General features: G+C 33.0%; 1 protein-coding gene across 2 annotated transcripts in view; it reads left to right on the forward strand.

The window, feature by feature from the left end:
• ERBB4 (erb-b2 receptor tyrosine kinase 4) overlaps positions 1-18523 on the forward strand; it is a 1187482-nt gene that overhangs the window by 916809 nt on the left and 252150 nt on the right. For both annotated transcript variants that reach the window (XM_012446038.2, XM_012446041.2), the window contains exons 17-18: positions 12274-12406; positions 16530-16652. In XM_012446038.2, the coding sequence (XP_012301461.1) occupies positions 12274-12406; positions 16530-16652 (256 nt within the window). The remainder of the gene's footprint in view (positions 1-12273; positions 12407-16529; positions 16653-18523) is intronic.

An 18523-nucleotide genomic window follows, 5' to 3' on the forward strand; every position in this document is an offset into this window, starting at 1 on the left:
ACAGGCAAAGAAAAACAACAGCTCATCTGAAGATTAGTTTCACTGCTTTTAGGAGAAAACATTATTTTACCAATTACTATGAAATCAGGAATAAGCAAATGTTAAACACATATCAGCTTCAGTTCAGAGAAGCCTTACATAAATAACTCTTCTAATTTTCTTTCCATTAAAGATATTTTAGAATTATGCTTTTGTTAAGTTTAAAAACATATAGCAAGCTCTGAGATTGTTGTAGGATATGTGTGCTTCGAGGGTTGATTTCAGATAAAAAGTTTGTAAATATTTATGGAAGTAAACTTTTATTCAGTTATTCATTCATCTAACATTATTTAGTGCTTCTTTTCATGAGACAATAAACTAGACTCTAAAACATATAAAAGTGTTTGCAACACAATTCCAGAACTTAAAGGACTTACATTTGAACTTATAAAAATAGAAATTCTTTCATTTTACCTTTAAGCTCTGAATATGCTTGCTTATCATTAGATAGATAAAGAGATGGATGGTACATCATATCTAGGGCTTAAGTAGGAAAGTGAACAAATCCAATGATTGAGTCCTGAGACCTTCCTATATTTAGAGGTCAGGGTAATACAGAGCAAATAGCAAAAAATGAGTGAAAAGGACTGACCAGACAGAGAAAAAGCTAAGGAAAAGATGGATCTCAAGGGAGGACAGTGTTTCAAGAAAAGGGAACTGATCATTTATGTGAAAATCTACCACCAGATTGGTTAAGATTAGCTCTAAGAAATTACTGATGATTTGACAGTAAGGAAAGCATTGATGACCTTGATAAGAACTGATTTAGTGAAGAGACAGAGACTAAAAATGTGATGCGAGTTAAGAATCAAGAAAATAGAAATAAAGTGATCAGTTTTTGACAAACTATTTAAGAGATAAATACAAAGAAAATATTTTGCTTTTTCCAAAATTGTTGCACGTACTGAAGAGTCACATCAAGTGGAAGAATTACATTTTTCAGAACATGTTATCACTTAAAATACCCACTTAACTACTTGATTCACTTTATAATAATTATTGATAAACTTCTTAGACAATGTTATTAGAATGATAAAACAAAAAAACTAGAAATGATGGTCCTAACCTCATGGGGCCTATAATTTACCTTGAAACAGAAAAGAATCCAAGAGAGAATAATTCTAAATATCTAAATCAAGTTTAGTCTGGGAGTGTGTAAGACACATAAAGTACTAAAACCAAATACTCTTAAAAGCATGATAGCAAAATGGAATGAATTGAGGTCAGTCACAGAAATGGTAGTAAAATTGAAGCCACTTATTAGCACGTTCAGCCTTGTATCTGGAACATAAGGTTGCTTATGTTACCAAAAGAAAGACATTTCCTTACTCCCTCTTTGTTAGCAAAATTATGAAATTATAAAAAAAAAAAGAATATGAAGGGGCCTCTTTTAGAGTATCTATGTTTAATGGTCTTTTTCAAATAAATAATTAATTTTCCCTAAGCTTTAATATTTAAATTCTCCAAATGGGGGATGCCATTAAGGCAGTAGTGTTAGCAATGAGATCCATATAGCCTTACTAAGGCATCTGCCTCCAGCGTGTGTTACCCAAGGCCAATAGCACTATGAACAGGGTTTTTAAATGTATTAAATATTTTTTAAAGTTCGTTCCTCTTGCAAATGATGATCTCAAAAGGTCAGTAAAAAGATAAGAACAAAAACAGATGGAAACAGTAGAATTTATCTTAACGAGAGAAGTCAAACCACATAAAATGATATAGTCTATCAGCAAAACAAAAGAGAAAGGGGAAGAAAAAAATAAATAAAACCCCTTGAGTTACATTTTCCTTTTTTTGCATTTTGAGTATTCCTAGAGAGTCAATAAAGTATTAGAAAAACTTAAAGGGTATGAAATGTTGTCTGTGACTCACTTTAATTAAAAAATGTGGAGCTATTAATAAAATCAACACAGGTATAGATCTTGAAATTTTAAAGAAATAACAAATATACACGGAAATTGTTAAAGTTGAATGAAATGACATAGATTTTGGATGCCCTTTAGCACTTCAAATCCATAGATCAAAATAATTAAAAGCTTCTCCGTTGTAAATGTCTCTCTCCTGATTTCTGCATGTCTCCATGAGGCCTCATCGGCCTTATATTCACTTAGGCATGGGGGTCTAGTCATTTTTGATACCTGCTTTATCTCTCTTCACTGTTGAGTTTATACTTTTTTTAAATCAGTTTTGCTGCTGTTAATATATTTTCTCTCCATATATATTTTTTAAACTTGCCTAATCTGTCTTTCACTGCTACTGTTGAGGATTGTTAAAACAGCCAGTTAACTAATTTTCTTGGTTATCTTTCCTTTTCTCTGCTTATCTATCTTACAACTTCCTACCAGAATAATTTTCCTAATATACCCTTATAATTATATTTTAATGGAAAGAGAAAAGGATTTAGAGAAAAATATACCAAGAGTCTAGTCTTGACTATCCAATTAGAATGCCTCTGACCTTGGACAAGTTGTATAACCTACTTCAGATTCATCATACTTCAATAATCAATTATATTAGGAGAATTATTTGACATAACACATAAAATATCTAGCAAAAGGAGCTTTGTTCATTAATCCTACAAGAAATGTCCAGTGACTCTAGATAGATGTCCAAAAATCCTGGTATTTTTCCCACAGCTATATCTACTTCTAAAAGTCTTTTCTCATCTCACTTTATTCAAATCTTCAGTATGCTCCAAGGCCACCAACTCCTGGATGAACACTTGGAGGTCTCCTTAGCAGGAAACAAGGCCACCAGCAGGCCAATATAAGTAGAAAACACATCATCTGAATAAAGAGTAATGGTACTTCCCAAGGATGAGACTCCCTTACTCCCTGTTTGTTAGCATTTTATTTTATTTTTTTTAAAATCAGTCTAAAAGAAAGATTGGGGAATCTAAAGTATAGTAAAAAAATAAATAATAAATGCTTTATATGCAGAATTGACTATAATGGAAACAAACAAACAAACCAGGATATTACTTTAAAAATGTTTGCAAGGCCAGGCTCTGTGGCTCACGCCTGTAATCCCAGTAATTTGAAAGGCAGAGGCAGGTGGATCACCTGAGGCCAGGAGTTCGAGACCAGCCTGGCCAACATGGTGAACTCTCATCTCTACTAAAAATACACAGTTAGCCAGGTGTGGTGGTGGGCACCTGTAATCCCAGCTATTTGGGAGGCTGAGTCAGGATAATCACTTAAACTTCGGAGGTGGAGGTTGCAGTGAGCTGAGATCGTGCCACTGTACTCCTGCCTGGGTGACAGAGTAAGACTAGGTCTAAAAAAAAAATAATGTTTGCAACCCCTCTGAAAATGGGATTGCCCTAAATCTGTATTATGTAGTTGTGCCCAATAAAAATGACACAAATGTATATGCTTAATGCTTCGATAGATAAAAGTAGATGCAATTTATACATAGAATGTATAAAGCATCTGAAGTTATAGTGCATAGAATGATTGGAGATTTTAAGGTGAAGAAAACTTTTTAAATATGGGAACAAGTGTGGTATGAGACATGATTTATTCCTCTCCCACTTTTCTTCACAGAGCAGTGTTTATATAATACTTTCTGCTGTATTATGAAACTTAAATTCCTCAGCATGCTGAACAATTTTGGTACATAATGTAACTGAAGTTGTAGGAACTAAATCCACAGTTTTTAAATCTTTTGCCCTATTGCTTCATATTACCTTGTCCATATAATAATAGGACACAGAGATACTTAATGGTTAATTTGTTTTATAATTAAGTATTTATAATATTTTGCTTGTGTCACTAAACATATCTTTATATATATTCTATGTAGATAATAGCAAATAAATAATTATAAAGGTACTGTATTAGTATAGTATATAGATATTGTATAATAGGTATAAACATTGGAAAAATTAATAAAAGCACCAAAAATTCCTCTAATCTCTTAAAAACCGTGTTAAAAGGAAAGTTCTTCCTTGTCTAATTTTTTTTTAACACGTTAGTTGTGGAAAACCCCAGGTGTAGAAATTCCTAGATAGATTATATATATTCTGAGAATGGTGTCCTTAACATGAGAATGTTTGCCTGAAAGTCAAGTGTGTAAGTTCATGTACTTCCCCAAAATTTGAAGAAAGAACAAACAAAAGACCCGTAGATATGTGTAAATGTTGCCTGTAATGAGAAGAAAGTATTTACTGTGAAACTACTTGAAATTTTTTCTCAGAGCTGATCTAGATATAAAAGAATCAGATTATATTTACATGTTAATTTAATGGCAGTATCTCTACTGAAATAGTTTTGCAACACTGTGTTATTGAATGAAATGTGGTATTTACATATTGAAAAAAGATTTATTTCAATACATAAAAGCGAGTCACAAAACATTCAGATTTGCTTAGGAGGGGAGAGATTATGTTGTGATTCATTTGCTTCAGCACTTACAGTTTTGGTCGTATTTGAAATGGAATAGAGGAATCCTAGGCCTTAATCAAAGGACAGAAACCTACTATATTATTCCAAGTCTCATCAACTAAAAACTGTAAGATCAGTTCATTTGCTCAAAAAGAAAAGATGTATCATGTTTATAAAGCAAGTTGAATTCTGGGTCAGAATAAGCACTACTTGTAGGACAAAAAGAACTCCCTTAATGTAGCTCTCCTTGCCCTAGGCAGTAGCCCTTAAAATGTCTTCTGGGGAATTTCAATGTTTCCTGGTGTTTCAAGGTCTCTTGCTTAAAATTTGAACTGTTTTGGGGAAGACTGAACAGAGTAGCAGTACAATAGTATTCTCACTGCAATAATAGATAGTTTGTCTTTACCTTTCTTAAAGGAAATCCAGATTAAGTTAAAAAAATAACCACCCTTTTAACTGTTTTCTCACTGAGAAAACAAAATGAAGCTAAAAGAAGAACATCTCATAAACTTTACACCTAAGGATATAAAAGATTTAATAAAAGTAAATCATAATGAATATAACAATATAGATAAAATGATAGTCCAAAGAGAAGTAACATATTAAGATATAACTAAATATAAAATCAAAACCTATGTGAACCCCTAATAAATTTATGTGCATTTTGTATTCTCTACTACCAAGCATAGATATTGAAGAAAAACTAGAGTAATGATATTTGTGTAAATATATCATCTTTAGAAAGAGAAAAAATGTAATAGCTAAAAGTTTAATGGACCTGAGACTCCAATACATAAAATGCTAGCATTACTATTTATGTTTGGCCTTATCCAGGTATCTTTTCTATTTTCTTTTATTTAATATGGAGTTTATAAGATATATGTTACATAGTTATTGTGAAACTATACAGTGTATATTAATATAAAATTCTAATTATAAAATATACAAGTATTAGATATTATCAGAATAGAAAGTTCACATTCAATCCAGGTAAATGATTTAAATTTAAAGGAAGTATTTAGGATAAAAAAAAAAAAAGCCTTTGGTTTACCTCTATGAAAGGGAATGATTTCTAAGAAAATTTGACATTCTAATTTTTATTATATTATTTTTCATTGAAAATAAGTGCATTGCTAGTGACACCCTGTGTGCTATAAAACCTATGAGTATCTGATGGCTGTCAAATCTTATGTTTCTCTTATGGAAATAGAGAATACAACTTTTTCAAAGTTGTATTCCTTGTCTCAGTTGGTAATTGTAAATGAATTATAAGAATTTTATTTTAATAGAGAGTCAGTAGGTTTTTGATCAACTACATTTTTCTTACAGCGAGAACAATTAACAAAACAGAATATACCCCTGAGCATACATTTGGTCTCTTGGTCATGATAGACTTAGGCTTTTGTCTATAGCCACTGTAAGATTTTCAGAAGAAAGATAGAATATAGGATGATGGCCAATGTTACCTAATTATATTTTTTAAATGAAATGTAACTTTATAGAGAATTATAACTTTTGACCTTAGTTTATCAAATATCCATTTAAGTTACATATACATTCATAAAATACAGTAATTAATTTACTTTCCCAAAAAGTAAAACTTGTTGAAAATAAAACTAAGACACTTTCTCATGAATGTGTATATATATACACATACATACACATACTCATGGTTTTTATAGGACAACAGAGTGTCACCAGCAATGCACTTATTTTCAGTGGGAAATAATCTAATAAAAATGAAAACATCAGATTTCATAGAAATTATTCCCTTTTGTAGAGGTAGACCGAAGGCTTTTTTGATCCTATATACATATGCTCACATGCCCCAACATGCACATTTTAATATAGAGAGATAGATTAATACTTGTTAACTCAGGGTATCCTAAATTCCTTTAGATTGGGCTAAACGTAGGATAAACATGTGATTTATTGCTCACATAGGGGCACTTTAGAGAGTAAAAGGGGCATTATGTTGATTGTTAGACTCGAATAAATGAAGACTGTCCTGGCCAAAATGGGATGCATAATTTCTAAACTTAGAGGTATTTGATTTAATTATAATACTAGAAATGGTCTTGAAGCAAATTCATTAGACATCATGAATGTAAAAATAGCTATATAGTTTCCTTCTGCGTTTATTTTTTGTACAAGCTTAGGTGAAGAATGTATTTGTGTGTATTTAAGCTATTTGATAGAGGCAGTAAACTCACAATTGGTTAGAAGCAGACATATGATTAAAACTTAGATTTGCCTGGCTCCAAAGCATCTTTCTACCACAATAAGGAAAAATCATCCAGAATTTGAAAGATTAACACAAAGCAATAATGTTGGAGATACTATTTTACCATGTTTTGCAATTTGCAAAGTATATTTTATTTAAAAAGTCCCTGTTAAATTTATCTGACTAGCCTGTTTCTGTTTGTTTCTCCTTCTAATATACATTTTTTTAAAAAAAGAATCACACATATTTTCATGTTAACCTTTAATGCCTATAGACAAACAGTGAAGCAAGTCTACGTCTGATGTAACAAATCCTGAAGACCTGTCTTCAAATTATTTAGTTTAACCTATAAGCTTCTAAAAGTAAAGGACTTTGATTTATAGACAATACTGTGAATTGCAAATATACCATCAGTGTTTTCTAGGACTACAAGTTCCTTTATCTTTAGTTGAAAATTATTCTGTATTCAGAAAAGTAAAGAAAATACATATATATTCAAAATTTAATAAACCTTTTATTTGGTGATGAACTTGCCTTACCTTTAAAAAAAATTCATAGAATTAGCATTCTTTGCAATATTCATCAAAATACCAGTTTTACCAATTTAGAAAATACCATTGTTCATTTTAAAAGATAGCCAATCCTTATAACATTAAATAGACAGAATATAACAAAATAGTTTTTTAAAAAAATTTGAGTTCTAATCGTAAATTATATTGACTTTATTACATTTTGTTTGTGGCCTGATATCTGAAAGGAAACTGATCAATAAAAGAAAATATTTGAATTTTTTTTTTTTTTTTTTTTTGAGACAGTCTCACTCTGTTACTCAGGCTGAAGTGCATTGTTGAGATCTTGGCTCAGGGCAACCTCTGCCTCCCAGGTTCAAGCGATTCTCCTACCTCAACCTCCTGAGTAGCTGGGATTACAGGCACCTGCCAACACACCTGGCTAATTTTTGTATTTTTAGTAGAGATGCGGTCTCACCATGTTGACCAAGCTGGTCTTGAACTCCTAACCTCAAATGATCCACCCTCTTCGGCCTCCCAAAGTGCTGGGATTACAGGCATAAGCCACTGCACCCTGCCTGGATGTTTTTAAAAATAAGGTTTTATGCATTCTCTCTCATTTTATATTCTGCATGAGAGAAATAACATGGTTCAAATATAGTAGTCAATAATAGGAGTATATATGTATGTATTTTATATGAGTAATATAGTTTGGAAAGATGCTGCTCTTTTATAAAATAATTGCTTTCCAGTCAGTAGAATTTAATTCATTGCATTGTCTCTGAACTTCTAAATGAAAGTATGAAAACCAAATCATATTACTTTTAAATAAGTTAGCAAAGTTCGTTTGTGATTCAGAATCCTTATGAGATTAGTTTCTTCAGTAGTGGGAGTATATGAGTTTCATTATACTATTTCCAAGTCACAGAAAAAGGTAAACTATCAATTGATCACATCCTTTTAGTCTTTAAGCCAGGATTTGGTATTAGAAATTTATACTTTAGGGAGTCTCAACCATTTTTAATGGACAGCCAAAAGACAATACAACAAACTACAATGCTCATGTTACAGATAAGGAATAAGAGTATTCTAGATCCCTTAGTATTTGAACCTTCAGATCTCAATAGTGTCATAACTGAATTTCTTAGCGCTTCTGCTGATTCATGTATAAGATTCACATTCAAGGCCTGGAATGGTGACTGATGCCTATAATCCCAGCACTTTGGGAGGCCAAGGCGGGCAGTGAGGTCAGGAGTTGGAGACCAGACTGGCTAACATGGTGAAACTCCATCTCTACTAAAAATACAAAAATTAGCCTGGCATGGTGGTGGGCGTTACTCAGGAGACTGAGGCAGGAGAATGATTTGAACCTGGGAAGTGGAGGTTGCAGTGAGCTGAGATCTCACCACTGCACTCCAGCCTGAGTGACAGAGCGGGCTCCATCTCAAAAAAAAAAAGAGAGAAAATTCACATTCAAGCTCAGAAACAGGTTGGTTAATAATAGCCATCATCATCATTAGGCTAAGAAGAAATACAGAGCTATTTAAAGAAGCAGCTGAGGTAGCTATTTCCTCTTTACTCAAAGGGTCCTCATAAAAGGTGATAAGCATAAACTCTCAAGAAAAAAAATAGATATCTATCCTACACTTACAAATATCTAGGAATCATAAAAATTGGGGGAGTAGGAAATGTGAAAACAGTATTAACTTTTCAGATTATCTTGGTTTTATGGTACATAATGTTAACTGTAAGAAACATAATAGTGATAAATGTCTCAGATACATCAAACTATAATGAGTAGAAAATATATGCAGAAGTACTTCAGTTGTGAAAGTGGACAGGGAATAACAAAATGAAATCTTAATTGAAAACAAGCAAAGTAAACTTTCAAGAAAAAAGAGAACAAGACCATTATTACAAAACTAAACGTTTAGACAGTGATTTATTTTTTATGCATTTTTCTTAAATTTAATAAATTTTTATTTCAACAGAAACATAATGGATTATAGAAAATTAGAAAATACAAATTAGTAAAAATAAGAGCACTGTATTCATACTACACAGAGACAACTACTATTTAGTACATTAATTTTTATTATTCCAGATCTATGCGTCTGAGGATATATCTGTAGATATATATATATATATATATATTTTTTTTTTTTTTTGAGATAGAGCCTCACTGTGTCACCAGACTGGATTGCAGTGGTGCAATCTAGGCTGACTGTAACCTCCACCTCTCAGGTTCACGTGATTCTCCTGCCTCAGCCTCCTGAGTAGTTGAGACTACAGGTGGGTGCCACCAGGCCCAGCTAATTTTTATACTTTTAGTAGAGTTGGGGTTTCATCATGTGGACCAGGACAGTCTCAATCTCCTGGCTTTATGATCCACCCACCTCGGCCTCCCAAAGTGCTGGGATTCCAGGCATGAGCCACTGTGCCAAGCCGAATATGTTTTTTTCACATTGAAATCCTGTTTAGAAACCAAATCTTTTCAGTTTATGGTCCACATCTTTCTGTTGCAGCAAATTATCTTCTCATCTACTATATAATTTATATTGAGATCTCTCAAGTTCTCCCAAAAAGACTCTATAGCTGGTTTGTCCAAACCAGGATCTAATCCAGGATTGCATTTCATATCCGGTTGCTATCTCTATTAAGTCTTCTTAGGCTGCATCATCACCTTTTTCATGATACTCACATAATAAAAAAGAATCTGCAAGTTGTCTTAGAGAATTTTCCCTCCTCCTGTTTTGCTTGCGGTTAATGATTTATGTTTCAAAAGTAAATTCTGTGGGAACAGGAAGAATTTGGCCTCCTAAAATGTTTTTTAAAAATTACGTATGATATTTAAGTGCACAAACTGTAGTTTTTTATTTCTTCAGGTTGTTTGTACCTGTACCATTCCTGCAGAGTGGTAAGAAAAGAAAAGAGTAAAGAAATTCAAGTAAACCAGAAATATTGCTGTGAGAAAAATTTGAAAGTAAATTCTAACTAGAAAAACAGAAATTACCATCTTGAGTTTTCGAATGTCTTATTTTGACTACCACTACTTGCCTGTATAGTAATTATGTGGCAATTGATCCCCATGAAAATAAGATAAAAGAGAAGAGAGGTATTATTTTCTCTTGGAAGTTTGTTCTTAAAAAACAGCAGCAAGCAAACAGAGAAACAAACAAAAAACAAAATAGAGCATTTTCTTTTCATATACGGTGACATTGATGTTTACATAGATTTACGTAAATACATATACCACCTATTATTTTGCAAAATAAATAAGCAGAGAAAGGTTGGGGTTTGGCCTAAATCTACAATTAACAAAATGTTGGACACAAGTCTCAATTATACATAAATATTTTTTAATAAAAGATTAGACTGAAAAAACAGAAATACCACCCTTTCAATAACAGTAAGTTTTCAGGGATGTGTTAGGCATTTGAACTAAAAATAATACCTTGGGTTGAAACATAAAATATTTCCTGAAATACATATTTAACTCGAATGCTCAAAGATACAGTCTTACACAAACAAAAACATATCACAATGATGAGTTTGTGTCCATACTATAGTTTAATTTTCTCAGCAGGGATTTTTATATCTTTAGAAAATCCCATTTAGAAAAATTTAGTTGAATTATAGCAACATATATGCTATAGTACTTTGAGCTGTCAGGAAACAACCTTTAGGATGAACTACCTTTTTAGATTTTTCTGCAGTTTTATATGACAATATAGCAGTCATAATTTTTAAAACACATGATTTCATTTATAGAAGAAGTTACACAGGTTTTTTTCACTAGCTTTTTAAAATTTCATGATTTTTTTGAATCATCCATCATCATTACTTCTGATCTATCTCTGAGCAAAAGTTTATTTAGCAAGAGAAAATATTTTTTAAGAAAACATAGTGTAAGTCCTTTTAAAAATATAAATATAAGATATAAAATGCTTTATGTGTGAGCACGCCTGAAATTCTTTTTTAGTTTTGATGTGCATTGTGGCTTCATGGTCAAGTATTTTTTAGGCGACATCTGTGTATTTCACTCAAGATTATTTGGTGTGGCATACATGGATATATTTCAGGACTCTGACCACAGAAACCTCAGAGATACTGCTCTACTCTAGAACTTAAAAATCGCAACTACTGCTGTTTAAGCAAGGAAAATTTTATCTAAGAATTATCAGTTTCAAACTTATATCCTTGCTAACAGTAGATTACTAAAACAATAAAGATTTCCAATCAATCTCTTCTTAATCCCTTTTTGGTACTGTTTCCCACTTTTTATGTAATGCTTCAAGTGCGAACCTCTTTTATGAGTATATGATGCTTAGACACACTATTGATTCTAATACTCTTGTCATTATTCTGAAAACATGTCTGAACCAATTATTTTTCCTTCTCCTGACCTTTATCCTACCAGAGCTGCCCTTATCAGAGTTTCAAATAGCACTTTCGGCAATAACAACTCTCTTATTGGTATCCTTATACTCCAGAGGTGTGGGGTTTGTAGCTTTCAGACCACTCCTTTTTTGCATTAGAGCAGTGGTTCCTAAGGGAGGGTGATGTTGACCTCTGGCAGTCTGAAGACATTGTCATGACTAGAGGATGGGGGTGCTACTGACATCTCGTGGATAGAAGCCAGGAATGCTACTCAACATCCTAAAATGCACAGGACAATTCCTGACAACAAGCTAGTATTCAGCCTCAAATGTCAATAGTGCCACTGTTGTGAAAGCCTGCTTCAGACAAAATACTGAAAATAAAATTGCATACAGCAACAATACTATTACAACGTATTCCCTGTTTTTTAAATGCACCAATACCAATATTTTGGCATATGTTTTTCATACTGCTAGCAAATTTTAAGTTTTTTTAAATCAAATGGCATGTTGTGACTGTTCATCCTCAAAGATTATTTGTACATGCATGGTTTATTATTTGTAAAACACACATAGAAAAAACTATAGTCTTTACTGTGAGAAAGGTTTTGGTTGAACAAAACCTGATGCACTTTTATATTTGCATTTCATCTCAATGATGTGATTTGCTTTTTCCTCTTCCTCTGTCTTCTCTCTCTTCATACTTTTTTTTTTTTCTCTCTCATTCTGGTTGCCAGAACTCCCCTGATTGCAGCTGGAGTCATTGGTGGGCTCTTCATTCTGGTCATTGTTGGTCTGACATTTGCTGTTTATGTTAGAAGGAAGAGCATCAAAAAGAAGAGAGCCTTGAGAAGATTCTTGGAAACAGAGGTGAGGTATTTATTTCTCTTCTTCATGTGTTTAGGGATTTGCATTAGGTTTAGAAAGTTTAGATGATGTTCAGTTATTTAATCCAAGTAAAATTCTGTTCAATTTTCTATTATTTTATTTTATTAAACAAAGCTTGTAAAAAAATAGATTATATCGTAAAAATAGTCAAGACTTCAAGAGGGTAGATGGGAGTGGTCAAGAAAATTATTGTATTGGGGAAAGTATCTATTATTTTGTGTGTGTGGTTGGGGGGATCCCATTAGCAAGCTCTAGATAGAGGATATCTCAGTAGAAGCAGAACTAGAAAATATCTACATCGAAAATATCTCAGTGGCAGATCTAGAAAAATGTTAAAAACAGAGAGAATCTTTCTCTTTCAAAACAAAACTAAACATACAAGGAATGCATATTTTAATTAGTATCATCCAATTGGTAGTCAGTGACCTCATTATACCAGCAGTGAAAGACTAAGCTTGTAGGATAAAGCTTAGTGTCGTAATCACATAGACGTTACAACACAATTCATGGGATGCATTTCATATTATGCATGGTGGTTACTGTGAGCATGTAAATTACTCATAAATGATTATAAGGTCTTTTATATTGCTACCCTGAGTTCTCTAGCATAAAAGCAGATTTTCATGGTACTGGACACAGGGAAAAAGCAATTACAGAAGACTATGCATTACCAGAACCTTCTCAACTTCCATCCTACCTTTCTCCTGATACACACGTTTGTGTCTAAACAATTCAGAGCAATTCTGTTCTGAGACTAATTTTACCCAAGGTTTGTTGTTTTTCACATTGTTGGTGTGACAATTTAACTTTTCCTTTGAACGCTGACAGTAATGGGATGAATGGGAATATTCATTCATTCATACATTTTGCATACTGATGAATTAAATGAATTAAATTTTAGCTCTTTTTACCCAGAAATCAAATCTAGATAGAAATATCTTGTGAAAGTTTCTGGAAGCTACCTTACAGCTACATCTAGGAAAACACTTTCTAAGGATTAGAGTTATCTGAAATTGGAATGAGCTGTCTCATTAATAGACATGTTCAAGCAAAATAAAGGTAGTCCGTTACATACATGGGAAAACCTAATAGTGATTCCTAGTTTAGTTGGAAGCTTATAAAAGAGCAATTTGATTACTTTTAATCTTGCACATGTGAATGATAGTTTGGACACAACACATGTGCTTTGTGCTATGCATGTTTGCAATTTAGCTAGGAGGCTGGAGGCAGAGAGAGTTCTTCCTCATGGCCAACTTGAGGTAGTTGGTGAGAGAATTCTGAGAAGTGAAGCATTATAAACTAGAGTTGGAAAGGACTTGAAAGCTTGGAATAGCAGTATACATTTAGGCGACTGCATAATGGAAGAGAAAATCCTGTAACCACATGCAGGGAAGGATCATTTGTATGAAAAGAGTTGTGTTGCTTTATCTTGGTTTGGTATTGTAATGCAGTGCTTTACAAGAATGTCCTTCAAACTGTCATTTTCTTACTAAATAAACACACACTTATTGGTTTTATAAGCAGGTTCTATTTTTATAGAAAATTATTATTTGACTAAATTATTTTACATTTGGAGGTTAGATAACTGTAGAATCCCTATCTTTCTCTTAGTAAAAGAAAATACCTATGATTTTCTATCATCTAAATAAAGGGGGAATTTTTAAGAGGGTCAATTTAAATCCTTAAATACTGAAGTTAGAAATCTCCCTCAGAAGTGAACGTTTGTTGAATCGATATATTGTTTGCATACACTTAATGTTGGTACACGTTCCTCAAATCATTTTGCTCCAGACTGTCTTTTTTTATGTTACATGGATAAAACTAGAAAACATATTTTTTCAACACAAGATGACTGAAATGCACAGTAAACTTGATGCTTTGGTAGGTGATGTGATTCAAAAATGTATTAATGAGACATGATCCCATCCCTTGAAAAATAACATATATAGTGCTTACAATATGCCAGGCAATGTTGTAGAATTTTCCACATATGTTATCTCATTTCATCCTTTCTCAAGTTTCTAAGGTAATTATTGCTATACCTATTTCACAGATGAGAAATAAAGGTCTAGGAAGGGCGAATTGCTTCCTGTGAGTGGCAGCACCGTCATATAAATCTCCAAGTTTGAACCCTTTAAACCTTCTTTCTACCCTATCACTGCTGGCTCATAAAATGACACTAACCTTTTTTTAAAGGCATAATTTTAAAATTCCTAGAAACATGTGTCTGTAAAATACATTAAATGATACGCAAGAAAATTAAGGAAGACTAAAAAACTCAGAACTGTAAAGTTTTCTAAATATGAAATTATTGCATGGTATATGCCAAGGAATATACACAGTGTATCTTTTAAGTATATCTCCTCCAAAATGCTGAAGCCTCCTCCCAGTATTGTGTGTGATTTTATGTGACTTTTGTATATGATTTTTAAAAATGATCATAAAATTATTTATTATACATATAGCATGTGTATCAAAGTCTACCCAGTAATTCCTGTATGGTTGAGTTGCTTTCAAATGAAGGGGACTCAGTTGAGCAATCATTTTGAAATTTAACAAATTAGTGATTCTTCCTGAGATTTTTAAAAATGTGACTTCAATGCAGTTCTATGTTATCAAATTTATATTTAGATAGCATAAATTTGAAAATGAAATTGAAGAAGATGAGTTGTCAGACTCATCATTGAAGAAGAGTTTGAAGATAACCTAAGTTTATTGGTAATTTTTTTATTACATTCTTCCTAAAATTCTTGCTATAGCGACACTTACCTTCACTCAAGAATCTTCCACTAATTAAGTGGACCATGATTTTCACAGAAGCATGGTAATTCATACCCAAGCTGCAAGGCCACGGTGCACTTAGCTTTGTAAATAGATATTTTAAAATACTGTTGGGGGTTCAAGACAATTTGAGTAATAGTAGCCTTTGATTATTATGCTGGGAAAAAAGAGTCTACTTATAAAGTTTAGTTCCTTAATTTAAAAGGAAAAAGAAACTCCTATTTCTCATACTTGTCCTTTTACTCATACATAGATAAAAAGCTAAAATTTTCAACATAGGATACAGGTTTTTTGGTACCCAGAGTCTCTCTTAGATGTATATATTTTTTTCTCACATATGCCAGTGATTGGCATGCATGCATATACTTTCACCTTTCTCATTCATTCCCCTAACTGAATCATATCACAATGATGACATCTAAAGCTACCAGCCTAATTTTACTTCTCTGTCCACACCCAGCCTACCCCATGGTTAGGTAGGTATCCCACCCTACTCTCACCCTTCTGACCTGTCCCACTCCCTGTTGTGTTCTGCTATATTTCTTCCTTCTTCTCTTTCTTGCCATGCCCAAGCCACTTTTAACAGTGGCCACCCAAATGTCAGCCCATGTTTGTTATCTCAAGACTTGATTTTAAAGTGCACATTCTTTAGGAAGGCAAAACTATTGAGCCTCACTCCCCAGTTGTTGTTTGATTCCTTGCATTTCATAGCATTCACTTATGATCCAGAATCAAATCATAGAATTTTGGAACTAGTGATCTAACATGTCCACTTGCACCTTGGTACTTAAAATGTGTTCGAGGACCACCGTGGTACCTAGGCATCCCTTAGAGTTCTATGCAAATGCAAAAATCTCAGGCCTACCCCAGACCTGCTGAACCAGGACCTATACATAACAAGAACTTCAGGTTAATTCAGATGTACATTAAAGTTTTAGCAGCACTGTCCTAGGGTTTTGGCATTGTGCTTTTTTTCCCCTCTCCTTTGACATATTTGTTCTGGCTTCCCAGGTATATTTTAAGCTCTAAGAAGGCAGCATTTCCTTTCTTTATTGCATGAAATCCCCTAGCCTAATATGCCTCATGGTAGGTGCACATTTGTTGTTTGTGTTTGCCCTGGCAAAGAGCAGGAGAAGAGAAAGGACACGGTCTGAAAGAATGGATGAATGTGTCAGTGAATAGCGAGTGGTGCATATTACAAAGGTATTGGTTGTCAAGGAAAACTCTATTTATGTGTTTTTGCTTTGTGAGAAAGAGAATCAGAGTGAGAAAGAAGGATTGACTATTGGATTGAAAGTATAACCTTCTTCTTTCTGCTTTGCAGTTGGTAGAACCTTTAACTCCCAGTGGCACAGCACCCAATCAAGCACAACTTCGTATTTTGAAAGAAACTGAGCTGAAAAGGGTAAAAGTCCTTGGCTCAGGTGCTTTTGGAACAGTGTATAAAGTAAGTAAAAAACAACACATACCGTTAGTTATTTTAGGTTTTGTTTTAGACGTTTAAAATATAATAGCCAACAGAGTTATTGCTTTAGACAAACTAATTTTCTTATAGTATTCAGAAAGGAAGACTTTCATAATATTAAGAGGTTGCTGCACAAATGAATTCATTTATTTTTATTGAATAAGCTGGGATGGATACAGTCTTGAGAGAAAAGCAAGAAACACTGATACAAAGCCAAGTATAGTTTATTTATCAATGCTTTTCTGAGCTCCTTGTATCATATCCCTTTTGGCAAATTTCTATTCTTATCCAACTAGCAAGCCCCAACCCATTTTCCATTACCCCTACACAGTGCTCCATGAACCCCACACATGCCTTGGCAATATACCATAATCCTTTGTCTTTTTTCCTTCTGCTTTTTTATCCAATGGCTCCCCATCAGGACCCTACTGGCTGCTCTTTATAGAATCCACTCAAGTATCCTGATGTCTTAATAAGTTGGAAATAGTTTCTAAATCATTTCTGCTTACCTAGTTACATTTATGATTTTGTAAATAATGTCCATAGTTTTGATATGTTTGTCATTATAGGCAAACTAAAAATTGTGACATTATATGTGAAATTCAGGTCAGACAGGAGGAAAAGGTGACATTATATGTTTTCAATAAGAGCTATTTCTGGGAAGAAAAAGCTCAAATGATGGCATTTGTATGTTTACTTATTTTCTTTAATTACAAGACCAATTCAGAGGCCAGGCCCAAGATTAATTGTGGTGAAATTTATTTTAATGTAAATAACAAGATTAAGAAACTCTTCTGGGCTAATGCCAAATCCTTCTTGAAATATCCATTACTTTGGTATTTAATATATTTCTTTTTCTTTCTTTCTTTCTTTTTCTGAGACAGTCTTGCTCTGTGGCCCAGGTTAAAGTGCAGTAATGTGATACCTACTCACTGTAACCTCTGTCTCCCAGGTTCCAGCAATTCTCCTGCTTTAGCCTCCCAAGTAGCTGGGATTACAGGTGCACACCACCACACCTGGCTAATTTTTGTATTTTTAGTAGATATGGGGTTTTACCATGTTGGCCAGGCTGGCCTTGAACTCCTGGCCTCAAATGATCCACCACTTAGCCTCCCAAAGTGCTGGGATTATAGGCATGAGCCACTGTGCCTGGACAGAATATATTTCTTAAATTTATCTGATAAAATTAATTGGATCTTAGAAACTTTGCATTTCAAAATAATCATTTTTTTCTTTAACAGAAAATATTAATAATTAGAATATAAATCTTAATTTTTCTCTCTTAGTGCTCCAAAATAATCTAATCTTAAAATAAAACTTGTATTCTAAGGTCTAAATGTAGAAGTTTCTTAATCTTTTAGTATACATATTTTATTAAATTAAATTTGGTATTAATTTGACATAAATTTGAGCACCTACTTTGCATAGGCACTGTTCTACTGTTCTAGGCTCACTTGATGCCTTTTCTAACCTTCAGATTTGATATATGTTCACAGAAACACAAATATTTCTGTTTCTCAACTTAGATTATGCTAGACAAAAACAGAATCATACTGTATCATTTTATAGCCTTAAAATTTGTGTCTAGTTACTGCAATTTTATTCACATCTTTAGTAATTTTAATCTGTATTCATTTCTACAATAAAATGGTATCAACAAATTATGTGGATAATAAATATAGAGTCCTAAATTGCAGTCTTGATTGTTTAAATTGAAAAATTGAAAGTAATGTTGTGAATTGGATCAATACTGACAATTATTCTGGATCACTTAGCTGTGCCATAAACACCCATTCTAATGATTGGTTGCAGGATTTTTCCCCACCTGAATTATCTGGTAAATGCTTCAATTC

The sequence above is a fragment of the Aotus nancymaae genome, unplaced genomic scaffold, assembly GCF_030222135.1.
Source record: "Aotus nancymaae isolate 86718 unplaced genomic scaffold, 86718_ANA_hifiasm-v0.15.2.pri h1tg000008l, whole genome shotgun sequence".
NCBI classification, from domain to species: domain Eukaryota; kingdom Metazoa; phylum Chordata; class Mammalia; order Primates; family Aotidae; genus Aotus; species Aotus nancymaae.